Genomic DNA, 24,117 nt, shown 5'->3' with positions numbered 1-24,117 from the left:
CCCAAGTCTGGGGTTCAGGGTAGATGGTCCAAATCAGAGGTATAAACTTGGGCACCTTGAGTATAAAGATATTATTTAAAGCCTTGGTAATCAGATGCCATCACCAAAAGAAGCAAATGGGAGTTATGGGCTAAGTCAAATGTTCCTGATGGGCCTGACAATGAATGAACAAATGCTAGATCCTGTTAGATCTGCCGTAGTACAGGTGAGTCATAGGGTAAGTTAGGATAATCAGGTAGTTTTAGGGACATTGTAGGTGGGAACTTCAGGAGAGTTAAGGAAGGCTCCAGAGATAAGCACAACAAGAGGAATAAAGGAAAGGGCAACTGATTTTGATGGGAGATAGTCAAACACCCCAGGACTAAGGTCAACAGGACATTCCCAAGACTTAGTTCTGGGCACAGAGACATTTAGGCAGTGAGTGAGACCACTGAGAACTAACCAATCACAAAGAGACTGGTGGGGCTTTATAATCAGGGAATAATCAGGGAAAGAAGGTATATATTCCCAGAGACATGACTCCACTTTGGCTTCCTTGCCCCTCTTTAGCCTGGTTCCACCGGCCTGGGAGTCCCACTTTATTTCTGTTCCTTTTCTCCTCAATAAACTTTTTCTTTCTCTAAGCAAATCTGCATCTTCTCGCTGCTTGCCTGAGTGTCAGCAAAGTTCCTGCTGCAGCTTCGAGAGACACCAACCCATGGTGGTCTAGTGGCTGGGACTCAGCACTGCATCTGCAGCCTGGGATCCCTTCCTGGCTGGGAGACTAGGCCTGAAAACCTGTGATTTCGGTATCCCAGGTATTACTAACCAGCAACAGATATGTTAGGGGTCTGCTGGATACAGAGATAAATGGCTCTAAGTCCTAGAAACCACAGAGATACAGAGAACAACGGACCATGGCATCTTGTTCATGGAAGGAACCTGGAGAGGGTCATTTATTCTGTCCTCTTTTCATCCCACCTAATGATTCAATACCTGGCTTTGAAAAATATTTGTGGGATATTGAGGCAACCAGTCTGGCTAGGGCAGTTAGAGAAAGCTTAGGTGAAGAAGGAGTGGGAAGAGACCTTCTGGAGTCAGAAAACCAGGTCTGCATCTGTTGTTCCCTAGCCTCATGTCCTCAGGCAAGTGACTTCACCTCCTCAAGCCTCCGTTTCCCCGAGTGCAAATCAGCAGCAATCAAACTTTCCTTGTCCCTCCCAGGGTTGCAGAGTGACCCGGATGGGGCGTGGGGCTTGGGGTAGAGTAAATGCCCTGTTGGGGTTGATTACTGCAAGCGCAAGGGAAGGAGGCCAAAGGAAGCTCCAGGCTTGGAAAGGCAATGGACATGGGAGTGAGGAAAGAACTGCCGTGGATGGCCTCAGTGGGTCAGCTGGCGTACCTGGGTTGATGCGAAACCTAGATTGGAATGGACCGGGTTCAGGTGGTAAGATGGAGTCATCAGCAGAAGACCCAGACCTTGACTAAGCCTCCACTGAGGCTGGAACCGAGATGAAGGAGGCCCTGAGGCAACGCCAGGGAAAGGAACCGGAGACACCGAGGCAGCAACAGGGTGACTAAGGACAAACAAACCCAGAAACAAGCGAGCCAACAGGGGCCCCGGGAAGCCCAAGCAAAGGCGAGACACCGGGGAGCGGACCCCAGCGGAGCCGCGGACCCCAGCGGAGCCGAGTCCCCGCGCGGCAGCGCAGGGTCACGGCGCGGGCCCTGGGTCCCCGGCGGGGCCGGGTGGCCGCACCGGTCGGGCGCCCCCGCCCGGGCTGCTCGCCCAAGATGGCGATGGAGGGGCGGGCGAGGCGGCAGCAGCCCCGGCCCCGCGCCGGCCCCCGCTCGGGCCCGGGCCCCGAGGCCGCGCCCCCGCCCGCGGCGCCGCGCCTCCCCGGGCCACTGACGCCCGGCGCGCCCTCCCCCGGCGGCGGCTGCCGAGGCGCGGGGCGGCGGCGGCCCTGCCCGGCCCCATGGCGCGGGGGGACGCGGGCCGCGGCGGCGGGCTCCTCGCGCTGACCTTCTGCCTGCTGGCCGCGCGCGGTAAGGGCGAGCGCCGCGGCGGGGCGCGGGCGGCGGCGGGTGTGGGCGCGCCCGAGCCGGGCTGCGGGGCTGCGGGGCTGCGGGGCTGCGGGGCTGCGGGGCTGCGGGGCTGCGGGGCTGCGGGGCTGCGGGGCTGGGGCGGGCGTGCGCCCCGGGTCCCGGCGAGGGCGGGGGCCGCGGGGCGCGGGCTGCGCGCCCTCGTGCCGCGATGCCCGCGTTTGGGGGTCTGCGAGCTCCGGCCCGGGGGCGTTTGCGGCGCTACTTGTCCGCAGGGGGTGTGTGTCCTTGGTGTGCGGAGTCTGGAGTGAGTGAGCGAGTGTGTGTGTGTGTGTGAGTGTGTGAGTGAGTGTGCGCGCGCGGAGGCTGGGAGGAGGGCTTTTGCGGGCATACGTGTCCGCAGTGCGTGCCACGGTCGTGGCTGGCATCGCGGGGCCGTGGCTGCGGGGCTGGCGGCTTGCGGGGGGCGGGTTCTGCCATGCCCGCGCGTGTCTGCGGGTGGAGGATATGTGTGGAAGAGGAGGGGTGTGAGGGTGTGTATCTGCCCCTCCATTTGTGTCAGGAGCGTGTGTAATTGTGTTTACTGGGCTGAGCTAATATTTGGCCTTGGCTTTGGGGAGTGTCTTGCCCCTGGTGGGGGCGCAGAGCAGGGGATTCCAGATGAACTGGGGGTGGGGGTGGGGGTGGGGGTGATCAAAGACTCAACTTTGCTTAGTGGGTGTGGTCCCTGGAACTGGCTGGGGCTTTGGGGCGCTAGTGTTGCTCCCCCAAGCCCGAGGCCCGGAGTGGACTGGAGGACAGGGAGGAAACCAGTTGCTTTCGTAGACGTGTCCAACGTTCGCTCTTGGGATGGGACGCGTGTCACGCCTGCCCCAGCCCCCAGGAGATCAGGGGATCGCAGAGGAGGCCTCGGGGCCACCTCTGTGCGGGGTGGAGGTGGCGGTAAGTCAGAGTTGTCCACGCTGGAGAAAAGGTTGGGGATGGGGTTACGCAGTCCCAAGTCTGTAAACTTAGGGCTCCTTCTTCTACCCCCGACCCTCTCGCTTTCTGTCTGGTGTGCATTGGGGGGGGGGCAGCCCTTGGGGAAGGTAAGTTGTAGGGCTGGGAGGGGGATGGGCTGCCCGCTTTGTTCGCCTAGTTCTAGCCTTCCCTGCCGAGGGGGGAGCTGAGGATGTGTCCGGGGCGAATCGGGGAGGGACTTGGAAGTGGGGGTGGGGAGGGGGATTTCTCTCCAGCTGCTGCGGCTTTCCAGAGAGACTCAGCCAGGCCACGTGGGAGGGAGGCTGGGACGCAAGAAGGGGAAGGAGCCTCCGCCTGGCCGGCCCCAGCCCGTCTCCAGGAAACCCCAACAGCGGGTGGGAAAGTGCGAGAACTGCTCGGACCCTTCTCCTGAATGCGGACCTGGCTGGGGTCTGCCTGGAGCCTGGGTCCCAGTGGCGGCGCTAGGGGAATGAGCTCCCACCCCCCTGTCAGGTGAAGGGGGCGTGGACGTGCCACGAAGCCTCTGCCCGGTAGTTGGGCCGCCCTCTTCTGCTCTCTCAGGAGCTCCGGGAAGGAGCTCAGGTCAACCTATTCTGGTTGGGACTACACTAAGGCTTTATTGAATATGGGTGGGCCCCAGCGGTAAAGGGCTCAGTTTGCCTCAGAGACCTGGCCTCTCCCTACTCCAGAGTGCATAGGCAGGGCCCTAACTGGAGTTCCTCTGGTAGCAGTGTGCATGGCTGGAGCAAATCTTTTGAGTATGCAAAGCTCCACAGGCCAGCACCTAGGTCATTCATTCATGCACCAAATATTTACTGACCACCTCTGATAGGCTAGCATGTACCTGGAATATAGTAAATAAGGAGCCAGACCTGGTGTCTGGTGCAAAACTTCCAGTTTAGGGGTGGGGTAGAAGTGGGAGTGAGGACTTCAGATAGGCTAGAACCTGCCTTGGAATGGGAGGAGGGGCTCCTAAGCCAGTCTCGGAAGGACAGGAAAGGATTGGAACTCAATGTAGAGGTTGAGTTAGCCCTGTGAAGGAGACTGAAGATGGGGAAGGTTTTCTAGAAAGAACAGCCTATGCAAACTGTCAGAGGTGGCTTGGTTTAGAACATTACACAAAGGTAAATCTGGCTGGACTTTGGAGCACAAGGGCTGAGAATGGGGCAGCTTGGGGAAGGGTAGGCCAGTATCAAGATAAAAGGCTGAAGAGGGGCGCTGGATCTAGCTTCAGAAGAATCTGATAAACTCCACCAAGTTTTCTGGCCTGAGAGCCCTCATGAGCCTTTGGCAGGTTTTAAGATCAACTTTGCATCAGCCTGCTCCAGCTAGTGTGGAGAATTGATTGGGCGAGACTGGAAGCAGGAAGTTCCAGCTTCTTTGCAGGCTGTTGGAGTAATCCAGAAAAGATAGTGGCAACTAGTGTAGTGGCAGCTGGGATGGCAAGAGTAGCCAGGTTCTAGAAATATTTAGGAATTGGACTCAGTAAGACTAGAGGATGGATTGAGTTTGCAGGGGGTGAGGGAAGTCAAGTATAATAGACACCTCAGTAACCTCAGTGTGGCAGAATAAAGGACTGGTGTTGGGGTCAGGATAGTGACTGGTTAACCTTTTCTAGACTCTTAGGTGGTGAAATGCTGCTGTTCTCACCATATGTAAGAATGGGGCTCTTCCTTTCAACCAGTTATAATTTGGGGGGTGACAAAACCAAAGATCAGTAATAAGAAGGCTTTAAGAACATGATACTTGCTTTCTTTTCCTCTGGGAGGTCTCCCCTCCGTCACTTTCTCACCTCAGAGGCCCAAAGGCCCACCTCAGTCAGTTGGGGTGTTGGGATGGCTCTGTCTGAGAGTTAGGAGCCAGGTCAAACATAGTCTCTCTTAAACATGAATCTTAATCAGAGGTTAAAGAATCATCATTGATCCTGTTTGTGCTTTCAGGGCCCTATTAATGGCCCTATTCACACATTATGTGTAAATTAGCACTACCTTCCTCTTTCAGGTTAAACAGTCTCACAATTAGCATATCATGCAATGTCAGCACTGAAGGGAAATAATTTTAGCATGAGCCCATTTGACAGATGGGAAAACTATGTAACTTCCTAAAGTTACATGGATAGGGAGTGAGCTGGGGTTGGAACCAGTCTCCTGGCTCTTGAAGCAGCCACTTTCTCAGAATTTGGTACACACATACCCAAGATTAACCTCTGTGCGTTCCCGCCCCCTCACATAAGAAATGATCAACTTTGGGCTTGGCCCCTTAGTTGGTCTGTCTGAAATCTGGAATCCACCCTTCTCCACCCAGCCCCACCCTCCCTCTCCTGTTTGGCCTCCATGGTTTCAGAGGTACAGCAACCAGACTTGACACAGAATTCCAGATGCAGAACAGATGTCATTGCCAGGCAGGCCTGGGGGCTCCCAGCTTCCCAGGGTGGGGAGGAGGAGTAAGAACAGTTCTGATGTGGGAGGACCCCAGCCCTAGCCTGGTCAGAGGAGGATGATGAGAGCTGGGAGTGGGGGCTGCAGGGAGGAAAACCAGAGAGATGCCCTCTTTTGGCTGACATGCAGAAAAGTGGAATCCTTTTCTTCTGGACAGGTTGGGTGGCCAGCTACTTCTGCCAAACTGCTGAGACTGAGGCATCCTCTGGATTTGAGGGCTATGGGATCATTGTGGTCAGGAAAGCAGAGGTTCCATAAACTCTCACTTGGGTGCAGACCTGAGCTTGCAAACTGGTACAGATCTAAGCCTTCTGGAGGGTTTCATAAAGGCCTGTTGCATTGTCACATAGATTGGAGAACAGGGCTCCTGCAAGTGAGCAGAGCATGTGCACAGGGAGATAAAGGTGGAGACAGGAGAAAGACAATTTTCACCATAGGAACCACAGAACAGGAGAACAGATGAGGCAGCGCCCTCCCAAGCTGGGGCTGTTTAAATATAGAGCTTCTTTCAGTGTAGTTTGCTGTTCTGTCTGTGCCTTTTATTGGGCATCTCCTAGGAGTAAACACACTCTGCATAGATTATTTCCATCATCTCTGGCCCTGAAGGGAGTTACTACAACTTTCATAGATAAGGAAACAGGCTTGGAAAAGCATGTGGGGGCTCCGTGTCTTATCTTTTTGATTGTGTTTCCTCATGTCCATACAGCCAGTCATGGAGTATTTATTGAGTATCTACTATATGCCAGGCACTGTTTTAGGTAGTGGGGATTTAGAAAACGGACTAAGACATAACCTCAAGCTTGTTGCCTGGTTGGGGAGAAAGGCAGGTCAAAAATTGAGAGTGACAATTTTAGTGACCGAGGTCCCAGCATCCCATGAGGGCAGACGCAGGGAGCAGGAGCAGATGGAATAATGCATGGAAGCATTGTGCTCTCAGAGAACCAGAAGTGGTGTGGTCTGGTGGGGACAGAGGGGTCAGGGAACAGGAGGTAGGCAGGCAGTTGCACAGTGTGGCTTTGCTGTCAGTTTGGCTGAGGCTGAACCTCTCTCCTCAGGGGGTGCGGAGGAAGGGAGCGCTGGGCCTTCTCTGTGTCCCAGGCAACTGTCCCAAGCTCTCATTCCAGCTGTTGGTGGGAGGGGCTTAGTGTGTGGTAAGGGAGGTGGCCTGGGAGGGGGGAGGGCGGTTTCTGGAAGAAACTAATTTATACCCCCTGGGAAAGAACTGTGATGATGGTGTCATGGAGAATTGCCCCTAGAGAAGTTGTAAGCGTGAAATTTAGAAGTGACAGAACGCTGATGTTGTGGCAAGTTTTTGGCTTAATGAGGGAGCCATTTCAACTTTATTCCCCTCCCCCAATCACCCACTCCTTTCCTGAGAGTTCACTGAAAGATGGTGCCCAGGCCCTGGGGCTCAGCAGTGAATCTCCTTTCTGTCTGGCTTCTAATTGGCCTCACAAAATCTAATTTATCCTGTAAGTGGGTAAAATAATCTGTCAGAAAAAGGAGATTGAGAGATGGCCCCTGGGGTTCCCAAGCCTAGAAACTGTCTCCAGCAAGGTCTCACCCAGGAGCTGGAGGAAAAGAGATTGTGGGAGGAGGAAGCCCACCTCGAGGCAAAAGGCTGGTGGGTAGCAGTGTCCACTGAATACCTGTGCTATGACCGCAACAGTCCTGGCAGTAAGGGCCTGGAGAGGCAGACAGGGCAGTTAGATTGGGGGTGGCAGGAAGAGATGGTTCTGAGCCACTGGACAAACCAGGCTCACTCCACAGAGCATCACTTTTAGGAAAAGATTTTGTGGTGCAGAAACCACATTTATATTAAAACAAACATTGCTATGTAATGGAGCAGAATGCAGAATGTGCCAGAGGTTGAAAAATAAAAACATTTCGGGCAGTGAGCCTCCTGAGTGTGCTCTTCTCTGCTGCAGGGAGAATCTTGGTGAGAATGTTTGAGCAACGTAGAGACTCTTCATCTTCAAATTAGAAAAACTGAGGTTGAGAGGAGAAAAGTAGAGGACCCCCACCACACCCCCATTCCATCTGGGCAAGAGGAAGGGTGGGCAAGGGCCTACCAATGGCTATGTGATGTGAGACTTAGGACGAACTTCACTTGGGGAGGCGGGGCAGCTTCACAGAGGTGGGGGGCTGGCACCTGATCTGAACCCCTAAACATGCATGTCCTGGGAACAGAAGTTGTATTGGACACTGAGGCAAGTAGGACCTTCTTATTCGGGAGCAACTGAGTCTTCAATGCTGGGTGTATCACCAGAAGGTCAGAGAAGGACAGTTTCCCCAGAGTGTCTCCTGAGATAGGAGGCCCAGAGGGCCTCAGTTTCCCTATCTACCGAATGAGGCACCTCGGGCTTCACACACACTTCCACTAATGTGGGCCAGCTTGGGGGAGCCCTGTTGTTCTCTGAGGAGCACCCCAGTTCTCTCCACAATCTACATCCCTGTTTATTTCCCCTATTCTGCCTAGTTGGGTGCTGGGCTCCTTAGAGGGTGGGGAAGCCAGACATCTGCTGAGCCATGAATATTCAGGAAGGGAATTGGAGCCTCCTCTGGGTTCCCCAGCCAGTCGCCCTGCCCCTCTGGCCACAATCCTGCCCGCCAGAGCCCAGGCTGCTGACATACCCAGCAGCTGCTCAGCCCCAACTGTTCACATTGTTTGTTCAGCGCGGCAGGGGATTTTCCAATCCCCGGACATGCTTTGGGGGGCAGGGAGGCTGCCGGAGGGCTCAGGGATTCGTGTCATGTGGGCTTTTCTCCCCTGAAATTCAAACCGACTGCTCAGTGGCTGGAATAGGGCAATTGGAAGCCACTGGGCTGAGAGCCCGGCCTTGCCTTCCCCTACCCAGTGTTTGAATCATGGAATCTAGGGCCTCAGAGATAGAGGGGACTGCATGCTAAGAACAGTGATTAGCATTTGTACGACGGCCCTTTGCAATTTACAAAGTACCATTAAAGAAAGTCCTGTTCCACTGGGCTCTGGACTGGGGTTCCCATGTACATCATCTTGTTTAATCGGCACAGGCTTGTTAGCATCATTTTCATTTTATAGATGTAAAATGTGAAAACTGAATACCACAGAGTTTCAGAGGTTTGTCACACAGCTTTTAGGTGGAACAGCATGACTGAAACCTTGATCTTTGTCCAAGGTCAAATGCTCTTTCCACCACAGCACACGACCTGCAATGGTAGATGCCAGTGCAATTTCCTCAATTGGAATGGAAATTGGAGAAACATCTGAATTTGGAAAAGCACCCCAGAAATTATGCCACAGATTTGGAAGGGGGGCGGCGGCAAATCTGTTAGTAATATGTTGCATTGCAAGGTTCTTTTTTGCTAAAGAGATTAACTACTTAAAATATAATTTCATAGATGTAACTCAAAAAATAGACTGGAAACCCGGTGAGGGTAGGACCACCTTCTCCCTCACCCACTAGTAATGAGTTCACCAGTGCCGCTGGAGATGCCCAGGGCAGCCTTTCTGAGGGAGTAAGAAAGGCAGAGGCCTGGTTCAGGTCCATTCTGCCTGTCCCTTACATGGTGATGTCAGCACCCTGACTTCTGCCCTGCCCTCCTCATCTCAGCCAGTCCAGACTTTTCTTCCTCACTCAATCTTGTTCCTCTTTAGGGATGGTGACAGGGGTCCGGGGGACTCCCAGTTGTCATACATGTGTCCAGGTGTTGACGAATGTGGCAGGGACTGGGATGCATGTGTTCAGGTGTGGAAAGGTATCTACAGTTTTGTGTGTGATGATCTGTTTCTTTAGGAGTAGGTATGTCCAGTTCATTGAATAATTTTAAGATCATAGACCCATAGACATCTTTGATACAGCCAAGTAAACTAAGGCCCAGAAGGGGAAATGACTGGCCCTAGCTGTTACAGGGCAACCAGTGTGAAATGGGTTGGCCTGACTATGGGTCCTCAACGGTGCGCTTCAGAGGGACTTATAATGAGACTCAACTGCAGGTACACACAAAAGGGGTCATATAGGGTTTGTTTATAAAAAGAAAGAAAGAAAGAAAGAAAGAAAGAAAGAAAGAAGGAAGGAAGGAAGGAAGGAAGGAAGGAAGGAAGGAAGGAAGGAAGGAAGGAAGGAAGGAAGGAAGGAAGGAAGGAAAGAAAGAAAGAAAGAAAGAAAGAAAGAAAGAAAGAAAGAAAGAAAGAAAGAAAGAAAGAAAGAAAGAAAGAAAGAAAGAAATGCATAGCTTAAGGAGAAAGAGAGATAAATTGGTGAATGCGTCCTGTCAGTTCCGCTGAGCTGGGACCCCAATAGGATGCTGATTGCCGGGGAAAAAACCAAGGGTCCCCAAGACCCACATATCTGGTTATATACCAACCTTGGCTGCCTACCTCCACCCTCAGTTCCCAACAATACTCCCTTTGGCGGTGATGACACTATGGGATTTGTAGTCTTTGGTGTCTCGGATCTCTTTTGTCCTGGGTGGGGGTGGAGGGCCCATAAAACCTATTTGTGGAGTTTGTTCAAGACATCCTAGACTGTAACAGAGCTGGGTCTAGAACTGAGGGTCTCCTGATTCCATAACTATTGTGCTTTTTCTACATGTCCCAGACGGCTGTCAGTCCACACTGACCTTATCATGAGTATAGGCCATTGCCCTTACCTCTGTCCCAGGTTCGCTATCAAACAAACCACTCTACCTTGAAGCAAGAGTCAGGCCAGAGGATAAGAAGGGACCTTGGGCTACTGAGTTTTTGTGGAACAGGGAGACAGCAGTACAACCTTCTGGGAGAACCATTTATCTGTCAATAATGGTTACTGGACCTTGATGAAATGTTTGTTAAAATAATAGACATTGATCTTTGTGTGATTTTGCCCTTACCGTGGGATGCTGTTCCCTTCCTCCATTGTCCCTCTACTCTTCCCTTTGTGGCCAGGCGAGTGTTGGAACTGCTGGCTCTTCTGGGGCCCCTAAAGAGAAAAAAGCCCTGGTCTGGCTCACAGACTGGGTTCCGGCTCTGGTTCGGGAAATTAGCTGTAGGAAGAAGTCTTTGCTCTCTCTATATCACAAGTGGCAGCTAGCCAGTAGGGCTCTGGTCCCCCCAGTGCCTGAAATGAGCCAGGGGAGCCTCCTCTTAGACTTGTTTCGGCTCGAGCTTAGGCTGGCCCCGACCTGGGTGGTCACAGAGCACTCAGTTTTGCCCAGCAGGATCTGCTCACTGTATCCACTGTGGGACAGGAGAGGAAGTCTGACTTCTTTTTTATTTTTATTTTTTTTAAGATTTATTTATTTATTTATATAAGCACTGGGTACAGTCAGAAGTCCATTAGGGTAAGAGAATTCACCAGAGCCAGAGCGGGGAACAGAATAGACAGACAAATGAAATACACTGCTGAGGGGAGCAGTGGGCGGCAGGAGAGGTCTGTGCACCATGTGGGACCCTCACCGGTGGCTGGGGATCGAACCAGCGCTGCAGAGGCTGCGGGCAGCTTCACAACTCAGCACTCAACCACTGCACCGGGGAGGCCCCAGTCTGACTTCTTTTATCCCGGTGTTCACAAACCAGCTAGATCTTATTTTTTGTTTTGTTTATTCAAGATATTTATGTATTCAGGGCCTCCTTGGTGGCGCAAGGGGTTAAATATCAGCACTCTCTGGGCCTCCCTAGTGGTGCAGAGGTTGAGCGCTGAGTTGCGAAGCTGCCCGGCAGCCTGTGCGGTTCGATCCCTGGCTGCTCCCCGGCCACAGGAGGAGGGTCCCGCATGGGGAGCAGACCTCTCCTGTCTTGCCTGCTGCTCCCCTCAGCAGTGTACTTCGGTCCTTCTGCCTGCTCTGCTCCCCGCTCTGGCTCTGGTGAATTCTCTCACCCTCCCGTGCCTCTGACTGTACCCAGTGCTTGTATGAATAAATAAATAAATCTTTAAAAAAAAAAAATATCAGCACTCTGAAGCTCTCCACAGTCACTGCAGCATGAGTTTGAAACCCAGCCAGGGAGGTGACCCCCATGGCGCAGTAGACCTCTCCTGTCTTGCCTGCTGCTCCCCTTAGCAGTGTGTTTCAGTGAATCTGCCTGTTCTGTTTCCCACTCTGTCTCTGGTGAATCCTCTCACTGCCTCCTACACCCCAGCTCTTGTGTGCATGAATAAATAAATCTTTAAGAAAAAACAAGATATTTATGTATCCACAAACACATAGCACATTCTCACACAGCATGTTCTCACACTCACAATACATTTCCTGGATACAATATTTTTCAACCCTAGTGTATATTCTTCATTGGGTATCAGTGGTCAAGACAATTCCTAAGGTTCCAGGGGAGGGGATGACATTGCTGAACCCCTATTCTATCCCAGGCCAGGCTTGTGCTGTGCTCTTTTCTCACACACGTGTCCTCTCATTGACTGTCCACAATAGCCCTATGAGAAAGGAATCACAGTCTTTTTTTTATTGAGATATGATTCACATACCATAAAACTCACCGTTTAAAGTGTTGAAATAAGTGGTTTTCATATATTTCACAGGATGTGGAACCATCATCGCTATCTAATTCTAGAACATTTTTCTCTCCCAAAAAAGAAATCTCACGCTTCTTAACGATCACTCCTCCTTTTCCCCTCTTTCCGGTCCTTGGCAACCACGAATTTCCTTTTTGTCTCCATGGATTTGCCTACTCTGGTTGTATTATAGAAACATGTGGCATTTTGTATCTGGCTTCTTTCACTTAGCATAAAGTTTTCAGTGTTCACCCATGTCGGAAGGTACATCAGTACTTCATTCCTTTTGATGGCTAAGTAATATATCTATCCATTCATCAGGTGATGGGTATTTGGGTTGATTCTACTTTTTGCCTTTTATGAATAGTGTTACTATGAACTGTGTTTTCATGGATGAGGAAATTGAGCAGCGGGGGAGGGTGGGCAAGGAGAAGCACAGCGGTTTGGCCAAGGTCACAGTGAAGGGGAGTGCCAGGACCCAGAGGCAGGTCTCTCCATGAGACAACTTGTCCTACCCCATCATGTGCCCCTGCCCCGGCGGGGGGGCCTCAAGAGCTGGAGACTACCAGAGGTGGGAAGACACCCACTGATGGCCCATGCCACCTCTATGCAGGGGAGCTGCCTTTGCCCCAGGAGACGACGGTGGAGCTGAGCTGTGGAGCAGGGCCTCTGCGAGTGATCCTGGGCCCAGGGCAGGCGGCGGTGCTGGACTGTAGTCTGGGGGCTGCCACAGCCGGACCTCCCACCAGTGTGACATGGAGCAAGGATGGAGGCGCCCTGCCGGAGCACGACCACCTACGCCTGCTCCCCAATGGCTCCCTGTGGCTGTCCCAGCCACTAGCACCCAACGGCAGTGACAAGGCTGCCCCTGGAGCCCCGGAGGTCATTGAGGGCAACTATTCCTGCCTGGCCCACGGCCCCCTCGGAGTGGTGGCCAGCCAGGCCGCTGTGCTCAAGCTTGCCTGTAAGTGCCTACACTTGGGGGCTAATCTGAGACCTGGGAGACCTTGGGTGTGCGAAGTGGGATTTGAAGTTAGTTGCTTGCCTTAAGGCTTCTCTCTGGAGTCCACTCCTACTTTTCCTGTCTCCAGTACTGTTAGGTAGATCCCTTGCTGGTATTGTCTGCCTCATTGTTCTGTAGTCCCCCTGCTCCTCACGCCTTGTCTTTCTCTCTGAGTTTCTCTTGTCTTTCTCTTGGTGTCTTGAGTGGAGCTCTCCTCCAAGAAGCCTGCCAGAGAGGCTTGTGAGAGTCAGAAACACACAGGTGCCTGCCTCCCCAGGGACCTCCCCACCCCACAGCAGGTGGAGTACGGGGAGTCAAGCACCATTGTTCAGCTCACCCCTCGGAAGGCTCTCAGGAGGCACAGTCACAGGTCACCATGAGATAATTTTCATGCGTGTTACTCTAGTCTGACCACGATGTGCTCTTAGGCAGAGGGACTTGAATTCATTCTGCTGCTGCATCTGATCTGTAATTACCCCTTCACTTCCCTGTCTGCCTCTCTCCAACGGTCTCCTTTGGTCTGTATTTGCTCTGCTCGTGTTTCTATTCCTGTGTTTCTGTGTCTGTGTATCCACGCGTGCATGGCCTGCGTGTGTGTGTGTGAGGTGGTTCACTGTCCACGCTCACTGTCCATGTCTCTTTCCCACACCCTGTCCTTGCTTTGTCTCGCTGTCCTCATCCCCAGCACTGGCAGGCTTCTCTCTGCACCCGGAGTCTCAGACGGTGGAGGAGAATGGGACAGCTCGGTTTGAGTGCCACATTGAAGGGCTGCCAGCCCCTGTCATTACTTGGGAGAAGGACCAGGTGGCGGTGCCTGAGGAGCCTCGGTGAGTGCCCTGTAGGGTCTGGGGAGTGGGTCCCAGTGGGCAGGCCAGAGAGGGCTCTGGGGGATGCTCAAGAACTAGGATTCTTAGAGTTGGGGTGACTCCATTTGTTCAGACTGACTTGGGAGCCAACCACTGCCTGACTCTCCTCTCGCTTCTGGTTCAAAAGAGAAGTTAAACATGCTTCTCAAAAGAGAAGTTTTTGCTCTCTAGGAGGAAAGACTCCCACCATGCTGTGGAACTTGGAGAATAGTGGTGATAGGGTCCTTCCGAGCTAGTCCAACCACTTGCTGTTTGAGAAGGAGACTGAGGGCCAGAGAGGAGCTGTAGTTTAAGCAAGGCCACACGGTGAGTCATTGGGAAGAATATTTGTTGTTCATTCAGGGCCTGGAGGCTGCTGGGAGGGTTTTCTCTTTGTAGGGTTCCTCTCCAGTTTGCACCCTGGATGCATAACTGCCTCTCTCAGTTGCATCCAGTGGGGTACAGCATCTGATAAATGGGTTGTGGATGTTCTTGCTCTTTCACCTTCCTGTCTCCCTATAAAGGCAATGGGTAAGTGGAGAAATGCCAGGGAGGAGTTTCTAGGGTGGAAGAGAAGCAGAGGCTAGACCCCAGAGTTGATCCCTATTTTGGCCTCCTGGGTAGGTCCAGATGTCCACGCAGGACGAACAGGAGGCATGAGGCTCACGTATATCTGGGCCTATGTCTTGACCTTAAAGAGTCATTTCATGACTGCCACCCCCATGGATTCTTGCATCTTTGGAATGTGCCCCCAGTGGCCTTTCCCAGCCACTCTACAGTCCTCTCCCTATGTTTCTCTCGTGTAGTTGAGTTGACAGCTCACTCATTTTCTCCTGGGGGAGGTGGAGTTCCTTAGAACTCAGAAATACTGGTCTCCAGATCTCCCGGGCTTGAGACTAACCTGTCTGGAATGTGTTGAGTCGCCCCAGCTCCTCTGACTTTGGCCCATGTCTAGGTAGGGGTGAAGGTGTAGGAGAAAAACCACAGGACACATCCAGGCAACACTTGTGAGGGAGAAAGGCGAGAGGTCAAAATATAAGTGATCCTGTTGACTTTGGTGATCGGTGAGCCCTATTTGTCCTCAGCAAGTCACCTCTCACTCAGCTTCATCATTCCCATGTATAGATTAAAGGGGAAAAAAATGAAAGGGTTGGATTAAATCATAGTTTCCCAAAGTGTTCTCTTTATAACACATTACTTCCTAAAGATGCTTCTTGAAAAAAAGTGTTCCATGGTCAGATAAGGTGAGGAAACTGCCTGTAAATCTCCCTGGAATTGGCCAGGCCTCAGAAGCCCTGTGCAGGGGGCCGTGGAGCTGGGCACTGCCTAGACTCAGTTGCCTGGTGCCCCTCTGGGGGCAGCCCTGTTAACATCCCATGGGTGAGTGTTCTAGGGAGTGGACCACGGGGATGCTGGCCCAGCTGTACCTGTCCTGGCCCTTTAAATTCTATGCCTTTCTGAATGTGGGGCGTCTCACCATTATCTGGTAGGTACTTCCTGGAAGTTACATGAACACAGAAAAGATAAGCTGAATGAGAATCAGTGAAACCCCACTCCTGGGAGCCCCCAAATGAGGGGCGAGCAGAAGAATTGTCTGGGTTCAAAGTTACTACAAGGACTTCTTAGGGCAAGCTCACTCTGGGCCCAACATTGTGCTAAATAAGCCTTTTGCAAAATATATTTTCTCACTTACTCCTTCCCATCACCTTCAAGGTATTTCTTATTTTTCTCCTAGTTTGTGTTCCTAGTTGATGCATTTTTCAAATTCATGAAAACAAAAAAAAGAGGAAACAAGAATTATTCATTATCTATTCACCCAAGGAAAGCCCCTGTTAGTTTTGCTGTCTGTCCTTCTGGACTTTCCCCTCTATATATTTATAAATATTACTTTTAAAATTTTGGGTAATATATTGTACATGCTGAAGTTCTCTTTCAATAACCTTTTTATTCAAAGTAAAAGTAGGATTGTACTTTAGCTCTCACTTATTTTCACTTACACATAATGCACATCCTTACCTATGTCTGTACACATGGCTATGTCAGATGATATTACCTGGACTGTTAAGTAACAGAACTGAAGATCAGAGACAGAAGTAACTTGCCCCAAGTCACACTGTTAGTTCCCAGAATGCCAGGACCCAGGGCCCTAGCAAGGATGACACACACACTTCTCTGTGATTTAATGTTTGGGCACAGGGTCTGAAGAAGTTCCTGCTGCAGGTGGTCCGTGGCTCTGAGCCGAGAAGTTACTTCCCAATGTTCTCAGTGGTGAGGTGCTCTGGCCTCCCAGTATCTAGTTCAGGCATCATCCCGTGAAGCCACAGGCCTCTCCCAGAAGGCAGGAGCTGCCAGTTCCTGGACTCTGGAAGTGTTTGCCCCCAAGTCCTCTGAAAAGTGATCCTCTTCTATAAATAAGTCAGGCTCACATGTCCAGCACATTGTGTGGGGGGAATAAAGAAATGTCTAAAACAGCAACTTGATTATGTCCAAGGTATGTATTTTTACCCATGCTCAGATATAGCACATGTACAAATATGCTATTCATAAACGCAGCCCAGTGGTTTGAAAAAGACCATATGCCTTGGTGTGGGGTGTGCACATGTGCAGTTAATAAACACACTCTGTCAGGGTATATGTGCATATTTTTGGAACTGATGGTGAAGAGTAGATCCTGAGGCAGTTCCCTGTTCTCTATACTAATTTCTAATGATAGGAGATAATCTTCCTTCCATGGGAACCCGTGATCAATGAAAGCAATCTCAGGATTTCACAAAATCCCTTCATAATTTTGGCCATCCCAAAGCCATTCACTTGGTACATTTTCTTGAAGTTAGCTCTCTCTTTTGTTACTTTGACCCAACTAGAAAGGAACACTCAGTCAAATGGCCAACCGGCAACACTTACCATAAATAGAAGGTAACCATAAAAATAAATATGCAACCACTGAAATAAAAATGTGTATCTGGATCCACTTGAAGTCATTTCGTTATCACCATTCTCTCACACTTTTAAAATATGGCACTAATGGACTTAAATGCCATGGGGTCCCTCGTCTAGTCGTCTGCCCTGGGCATCCCCACTGTCCTTCATGCCTGTCAATCTCATGTGACCCTTTTCCCTGGGCAGATCTCTGAAGGGCTGGAGTGGGTGCTCCTGGCCTTCAGGAAATTCAGAGCAGCTGCGTCATTTTTTCCTGCATTCTTGAATGCCTGGGTCCAAGTGACCTTTTCAGGGTGGAGACAGCCGGCTTAAGCTCAGGCATGGAAAATCTTTTGCACAGAGGTGACTTTTCATTCTATGAGCAGCTATTTTGTTTTATTTGAAATTTGAATTAAATTTTAAATGATGAAATATACCAGAAAGGTACAGAAAGGGGGAAAATTGCCATCTACCAACTGAATATGGCTGTTGCCATTTTGAGTGTTCCCTCCTGGTCATTTTAAATGTAAGTATGTTTGTGCCTCTGTGTTTGGCTGTTGTGATTCATAGATCGTGTTTATGTCCATGAGCTCATGTGAACTTACAACACACTAAAAAATGCCAGGTGCCTTTGTGAAGTAGGCAGGACAAGAATTATGGAACCATTTTTCAGGTGAGACACCTGAGGCTCAGACATTTGAGGTGATGTGCTAAAACCACCAGTGGTGCAACCAGTTCTCTCCACACCACTGCTGCTTCTGTGTGGGGGCCCGGAGTTACACAGCAGTGTCCAAAGCTTTTCAATTTTTAAAAGTTTTAAATTTTCGAATGTGTAAATATTCACTGTAAAAGATGTTTTAGAGTTTCTGGGCTGGTGGACATGGAGAGATTTGGGGAGCAAATCTGCCCACTCTTTTCCCATACCTTGCCCTGCTTCTTTATCTTGCTGTTGGTTCATGTTGGGTTTTTTAGTATTCTTTGCAATACATCAGTGATCTAGTGAGTGAAAAACACTCTTTTAAAACACAGCAAATATGGGTGCCAAGTAACCCCACTCCCAGAGAAACCCCACAAATAATATATGTGAGCCTTACCCCTCTTAACATTTTTCTATGCCTGTCCTAACCTATCATTTATCTATTTTCCAAAAATAGAATTGCTTCATAAACACTGTTTTGTGACTCCCCCACACCAAACTAACCAATATAACTTGGACATCTTTCCAAGGACAGAGCTCCTTAAAACACATTTTAAAAGAAAAGAATTTTTATGAACACTGACAGCAGCCCCTCTTGTTTCTGTTGGCTGCAGCAACAGCACCACATCCAAGGAAACATATCACTCCTTCCTTCGTGCACTAATTAAACATACATGATTAAGGAAGTGGTACTTGTCAAAGGAGCTATCAGCTCTTGGGCACCCAGGGCACAATCTCCCTGGCAAGAGTGAGAACTTTGGGGTTAAGAAATGTGGGCAGCTCTGGCAGGCCCCCTGCACGCATGGTCAGCAGGCTAGACCCAGGGAGCAACCAGTTTTTGGATCTAGAACATATTAGCTGGAGGAAACCTAAATGGGTCTGGGGCCTTGTTTCCCAGGCAGGCCCTGCTGGTCTCCCCACACTTGTCCTTTCCCTTCAGTTTTCCATGGCAGAAGACTGGGACCTGGCCCAGGATTTTACTCCCAAGCACCCTTTGCCTCCTTGTCCCTTTGCCCACTCTGATGTGGGCAGCTGTGGGGTGAGGGTGAGACCCTGGGGCAGAGGAGGGTTTGCCTGTTGTACAAGGGAGGGAGGGAGGGATGTAGGTTTCTGGTTTTTCTCTAAGTATTTGGACCAGATTTCCAGGCCTCTGGCCAGAAGTCTCTCCCAACGCTAGTGAGCTAGCTCTTTTCCTGTGGTTAGATTTTCTAATGCCCCATTTTCCCACAAGCCAAGCGATCTTCACCAAATGCACAGCTGCCCCCTTCCCTCTCTGACCTTAGCCAAGCCTACAGCTAGGAGTTAGCACCATTTGCTCTATTGAGAAACTAGGACTCTCTACCTTGAGCTGTCCCTGCAAGGATAACGGCTGGAGGATTCAGCTCATTCACCCTCTGCTTGGGCCAGAGCGTGCTCTGCTGTCTAGCTCCATGGTCCTATGGGGAATTCTCCACCCTAGACTGCATTGTCTCTGGACCTTTCTAGCACAAGCAGCTTTCCTACCTTCTAATCAAGAGGGCAGAGAAGACACCCTCATCCATCGTGTCCCTCTTAAGGAATACATGTGTTAACTGAGGCTTGCTGGGGACTGCATTCCTTCCAGGGCATTCTCGGTCATCTAATGGCTGTTGAGACAAGGAGGGGGCAGGAACATGGAATTTGGCAACAGAAGGCCTGGGTTCAAGTTTTAACTGCACCAGTAGTGAGACCCTGGGAATATATCCTACTCCCTCAGAGTCTTGGTTTCGTCACCAACAAAATGGAAGTTGTGATCACCTCTAGCTCTTGGATTTCTTTTGTGAGATATCGAATGAAATAGTGTGAATAAAGGAATATTGGCAGTGGAGGGAGAGGTAATACAGATAAATGGTTTTAAAAATATATATAAATCTATAAATAAATATGTGTATATGTATATATGTATACAAATACGAAGGTATTTAATAATAAAGACTCTCACTGTGAGGATGTCCTCCCCAGAGACAAGCATCAGGGACATTCAATACAGACATGTAAGTGTCTCTATCTCTCTCTCTCTCACTGCCCCCCGCCCCCACAAACACACACACACACACTGTTCTGTACCAAACATATTTTGAAGATCATCCTACATCAGCACACATGGGCTACCTCCTTTTTAACAACTGCCTAACATTCCATTGTATGAACATACCCAAGCCAATTTAGCCAGTTATCACCCTCCAATGGATACTTGGGTTGTTTCCAGTCCTTTATTGTTACAAATAGTGCTGGAGTGACTGTCATTAAGAGTACATTGTGGGGCCTCCCCTGGTGGCGCAGTAGTTGAGCACTGGGTTGTGAAGCTGCCCGCAGCCTTTGCAGCGCCGGTTCGATCCCCGGCCGCCGGCGAGGGTCCCACAAAAAAAAAAAAAAAAAAAAAGAGTACATTGTGTACATTTATGAGAATATCTGTGGGACAGGGTCCTTGAAATGGCATTGCTATGTCAAAAGGCATATGCAGATCTAATGTGAAGATATCACCAGCTTGCCCTTGAAAGGGTGTATTGATTGGTATGGAGTGCCCTTCCTTCATCCACATAGGGGGGTTTTATTAAACTTTTTGACCTTTGCCAATCTGAGAGGTAAAAATGGTATCTTGCAGCTTTGACTTGCATATCTTTATTATGAGTGAGGTTTGACAGTGAACTGCTGTAGGTATTTCAGGCTGGAATGGGAGGTGGACCCAGGAAGGTTTAGGCAAGCCACTCTCCCTGTGGTGCTCCTGCCCACCTCACAGGTAACCCCTTCCCCATTCCCAAGATTCATCACTCTTCCCAACGGGGTCCTCCAGATCTTGGATGTTCAGGAGGGTGATGCAGGCTCCTACCGCTGCGTGGCCACCAACTCAGCCCACCAGCGCTTCAGCCAGGAGGCCGCACTCAGCGTGACTCACAGAGGTGAGGGGGCTGGTTGGGTGGGAGAAAACGGGGGGTTTCTGCCATCAACCCTCTCAGCAGTTAAAGGGGACTCAACAGGTCCAAATGGGTGTGGAGGGTATTAGTCCCATGGGACAGGTGAGGCTATGAAACCCCGAGAAAGCGAGACCATCCAGCAAGTCAAACAAAACTGGACTGGGAAGCCAAGGCTGGACCCCCAGTCTGGGGGCCCCCTCCTTCCCGCGTAGTCTCTGTTCCCCTGGGTTGGGTGGAGCGTCAAGGGCCATGGAAAGGAGTGGGGTGGTAAGGCACCTGAAGAGGGGTATGAGTGCCCTGAAGTCCTGGTCCTGCCCCTCTGTGTACCCCAAGGGGCTCCTGGCACAGGGGGATATTCCCCTTGCTATAGTGCACTGCAGGTCTGGCTCCCTGCCAGCTAGTGTGCTTGTCTTTTTCTCTGATTCTCGGAAAAGATCCTATCCCAGTGTGACAAAGTAGGAAGGGTAGAGCTTTGGGGTCAGAAAGACCTGGTTGGAATTCTGGCCTCTCCACTCACCATCTGTGTGACCCTGGGCTTGTTATCGAATGTCAGGTTCAGGGAGGTGGTGAGAATAGCTGATACGAATGGAAAGTGCCTGGCACATAGCCGGTGTGCAACAGATCTGACTTCAGGCCTCCCCCAGCTGGCCTCCCTTTGCCATGAAATCTCCCCTCACCTGGCTGCTCCCTTGTACCTCCCTCTTATCTCCTGCCCTGGGCAACCCCTTCACACACACCCACACTTAAGGGCTTACTTAGCTGATCAGCTGCTCAGCTTGGTGGGCTCTTTTTCCTGCACCCTGGGTCTCTGCCTCCACCTGCTGGACAAACCAGGTATTCGCCATACCCACCCACAGGGCCAGGGTGACACTGAGAACTTGGCAGCGTGCAGGGAGATGCCAAGGTGGCAGAAACTTGAACCCACCACTGCTACTTTCATGTGGGAGCCTGAGACCCTTTGGAGAAGGGACTTGCCTGTGGTCACACAGCATGTTGTTGGCAGTGATGGAACTAAACAATGATTATTGTCTCCCAATCCATACCCTGCTAGGCCTCTGCCTGGAGGGTTAAAGGAGGAAAGACTGGGGGTAGGTGTGTCATAGGCCAGGTTATTTTTCTCCTGGCTCCAAGAGAAAGAGCCCTGAGTTCGGATTCCAGCTCTGCTGAACTATGTCGCCACTGTCTGCCAGATGACATCCTGACTGCTCCTTGTCCCACCTGCCAGGTGACTGCTATCAGGTGAGGTACTGCAGGTGAAGACACCTAATGGTAAGGTTGCCTGCTGGCCTGCTCTTTCTCCAGGGTCCCTGGTGTCCACTCAGGGGCAGGATGTGGTCATCGTGGCAGCCCCAGAGAACACCACGGTGGTGTCTGGCCAGAGTGTGGTGATGGAGTGTGTGGCCTCGGCTGACCCCACCCCTTTTGTGTCCTGGGTCCGACAGGGTAAGTGGAGGGCATAAGAAATAAGAGGTGGCGAATCTCACCAAGTCAGGGAACTGTAAGTGTGATGACTCAATGGCCACTGACCCTTAGAGCGGTGGAACTCCTCTCCCAGGGCTGACTGTGGATGGGAAACCTGGACAAACTTAATCACCTGTTGGATAGCATGTTTCCTTTACCAAGCAAGCACTTTGCCTTCCCCTTAAAAACTTGTTATTGAAACCCTACTTGGGGTGGTCACTGGGCTGGTTCCCCATCTTCTTTCCCTCCTTCACAAGAGTTGCAAGCGAGTGTGTGCAAGCTGGGAAGGTGGCACACAGCAAGTCAGGTGGATCCAGGATCCCACAGCTGGTCTAACTACAGAGTTGCTTCTTGGTCTACCTCTCAGTCCTAGTATGCTGCTGCCTTTGTGTGCCTGGCTGCAGGCTGGGTACAATGAATAAAATCCCCAGATGAGACAGACAGGGACCCTGCCCTCTGAACTTGTGGTGTGGGTGAGGGAGATAAAAACAGCCATGATGAAGACTTCTATCAGATGGAGCTTTAGATAAGAAGGTCAATATTAAAGTCCTAATGCTATGAGGACTAAAGCATATCTGAATATTGACTATACTGACCACTGGATAAGGACTTTAATATTAAAGTTTACAATGTGCTTTTACATACATAATTTATTTGAACCTAACTCTGTGAAGGAAGAAAACACTTCATTCTGGATCCTATAATGTCTCATGGTCTAACTTTCACATATGAGGACACCAAAACAAACAAACAAAAAACAAACAGCCATGATGAGTGGTTTGACAGTATCAGGCAGCAAGTGATAAGTGGTCAAATGGGACTGCATCACAGGAGATGCTATCCGGGCAACGAGCGCACTAGGCCAGACCACCTTGCAGCCTACTTAGCACTCATACCCGTTCTCCTGCACTTCTTGGAGGGTTGTGGCCAGGACTATTATTCTCAGTGGGCAGATGAGGACACTGAGACTCAGAAGCAGGTGAAGAGGCAGCATCAAAACTTTAGAGCCTGTTCTCTTTCTGGTATTCCAGTCCATACAGGTCCTGTATGGAAAAAAAGCAAGGACTATTTTTGTTTCCATTCATCAATAAGAAGTGACTTGTTTCACCCAAGTTAATGGTGAAATAAGTCTTACTCCAGTTCTCTTTAGCCTTCTTTCCTGGATCAGGCTACTACCCTACCCTGCCTCTGTTTTATAAATTTGTATCTCGCATTCAAAAGTATGTAGTTTAAAGAAAAATAATAAATGGAATGGCTATATCTGCCACCGAGATGATGAGAACGAACAATGCTGATATCTTTGTGCTTCCTGATCTCCAAGGCCTCATTGCACCTGCAGCACTTACCTTGTTAGGGTGATGTTGGGGCCAGCAGAACCCTCATAATATTGGGACAAGGCTGTGGTGTCACCCAGAATATTATCAGTGATTATCTATTATCAGTGTTTCTAATCCTGACCATGCATCAGGGACTTTAAAACTGTAGTCTCCTTCCCTCATGCCTGGAGAACTGTGAGCTAGCATGACTCCCTGGTGGCCTAGGGATTAAGTCTCAACACTATCACTAAGGTCTGAGTTCAATCCTTGGCCAGGGAGCTAACCCACATGGTGCAATAGACCTCCTCTAACTCGCCCGCTGCTCCCCTCAGCAGTATATTTCAGTAAATCCACCTGTTCTGCTCCCCTCTCCCCTCTTTTTCTCTGGTGAATCCTCTCACCTCCCCACACCTCTGGCCTACAACAACAAAAAAAAAAGAATTGTGAGCTAGAAATCAAGTGTCCTCTGTCTTTGCTACTGAACGGTGGCCTTTGGAGCTACCACCTGGGCCCAGTTAAAAATGTAGAATCTGGGCCTACCTTGGGCTTCCACATCTGAAGGAGGTACCCTGCAATTCTATGATTAATATGCACAACAAGGATTTGAGAATTGCTATCCTACAGGATCCTGACATCTGTGGTTTGGAGAACTCACCTGGAGAAACTCTGCTCCTAGCACTTCTATTCAGACTGGAAAGAAAAAGATTGGAAAAGGACTTCATTCCTGACCCTAAGCATTGTTCCTTTTCCAGGAACTTACTCCACTAAGTCAGGGAAGGGGCAGGGCTTATTTTGTTTGATTTTATTTTGATTGCAAAAGTTGTACATGTTCATTGTAGAAAACTAGGGAAAAGCAGAAACAAAACATCCTACCACTCACAAAAATTGTTAACATATGACTGTGTTTTCTTCCAGATTTTTAAATGCACATGTACATTTTCCCCTGAAAAGGAGAGCATGCTGTATTTATAGTTCCAATTCTGTTTTCATTCAGCAGTATATCATATACATTTCCCCCATCTTCAAGAGTTTTTT

At 50.2% G+C, this 24,117-nt stretch overlaps 1 protein-coding gene across 2 annotated transcripts in view; it reads left to right on the top strand.

The window, feature by feature from the left end:
• Nucleotides 1-1,264: 1,264 nt before the first annotated feature.
• IGDCC4 (immunoglobulin superfamily DCC subclass member 4) overlaps nt 1,265-24,117 on the top strand; it is a 39,685-nt gene continuing 16,832 nt past the window's right edge. Inside the window, exons 1-5 of one of the 2 annotated variants that reach the window (XM_037502734.2) lie at nt 1,265-1,552; nt 12,522-12,872; nt 13,597-13,738; nt 20,154-20,290; nt 21,608-21,748. In XM_037502734.2, the coding sequence (XP_037358631.1) occupies nt 1,492-1,552; nt 12,522-12,872; nt 13,597-13,738; nt 20,154-20,290; nt 21,608-21,748 (832 nt within the window). In that variant the 5' untranslated portion in view covers nt 1,265-1,491. Of the gene's footprint in view, nt 1,553-1,958; nt 2,029-12,521; nt 12,873-13,596; nt 13,739-20,153; nt 20,291-21,607; nt 21,749-24,117 lie in introns of those variants that run through there. The other variant, XM_037502733.1, reaches the window with a different exon arrangement.

Source organism: Talpa occidentalis, unplaced genomic scaffold, assembly GCF_014898055.3.
Source record: "Talpa occidentalis isolate TD23 unplaced genomic scaffold, MPIMG_talOcc4v2.1 talOcc4.11, whole genome shotgun sequence".
In the NCBI taxonomy this organism is placed as follows: Eukaryota; Metazoa; Chordata; class Mammalia; order Eulipotyphla; family Talpidae; genus Talpa; species Talpa occidentalis.
This window is presented reverse-complemented; position numbering and strand designations above follow the sequence as displayed.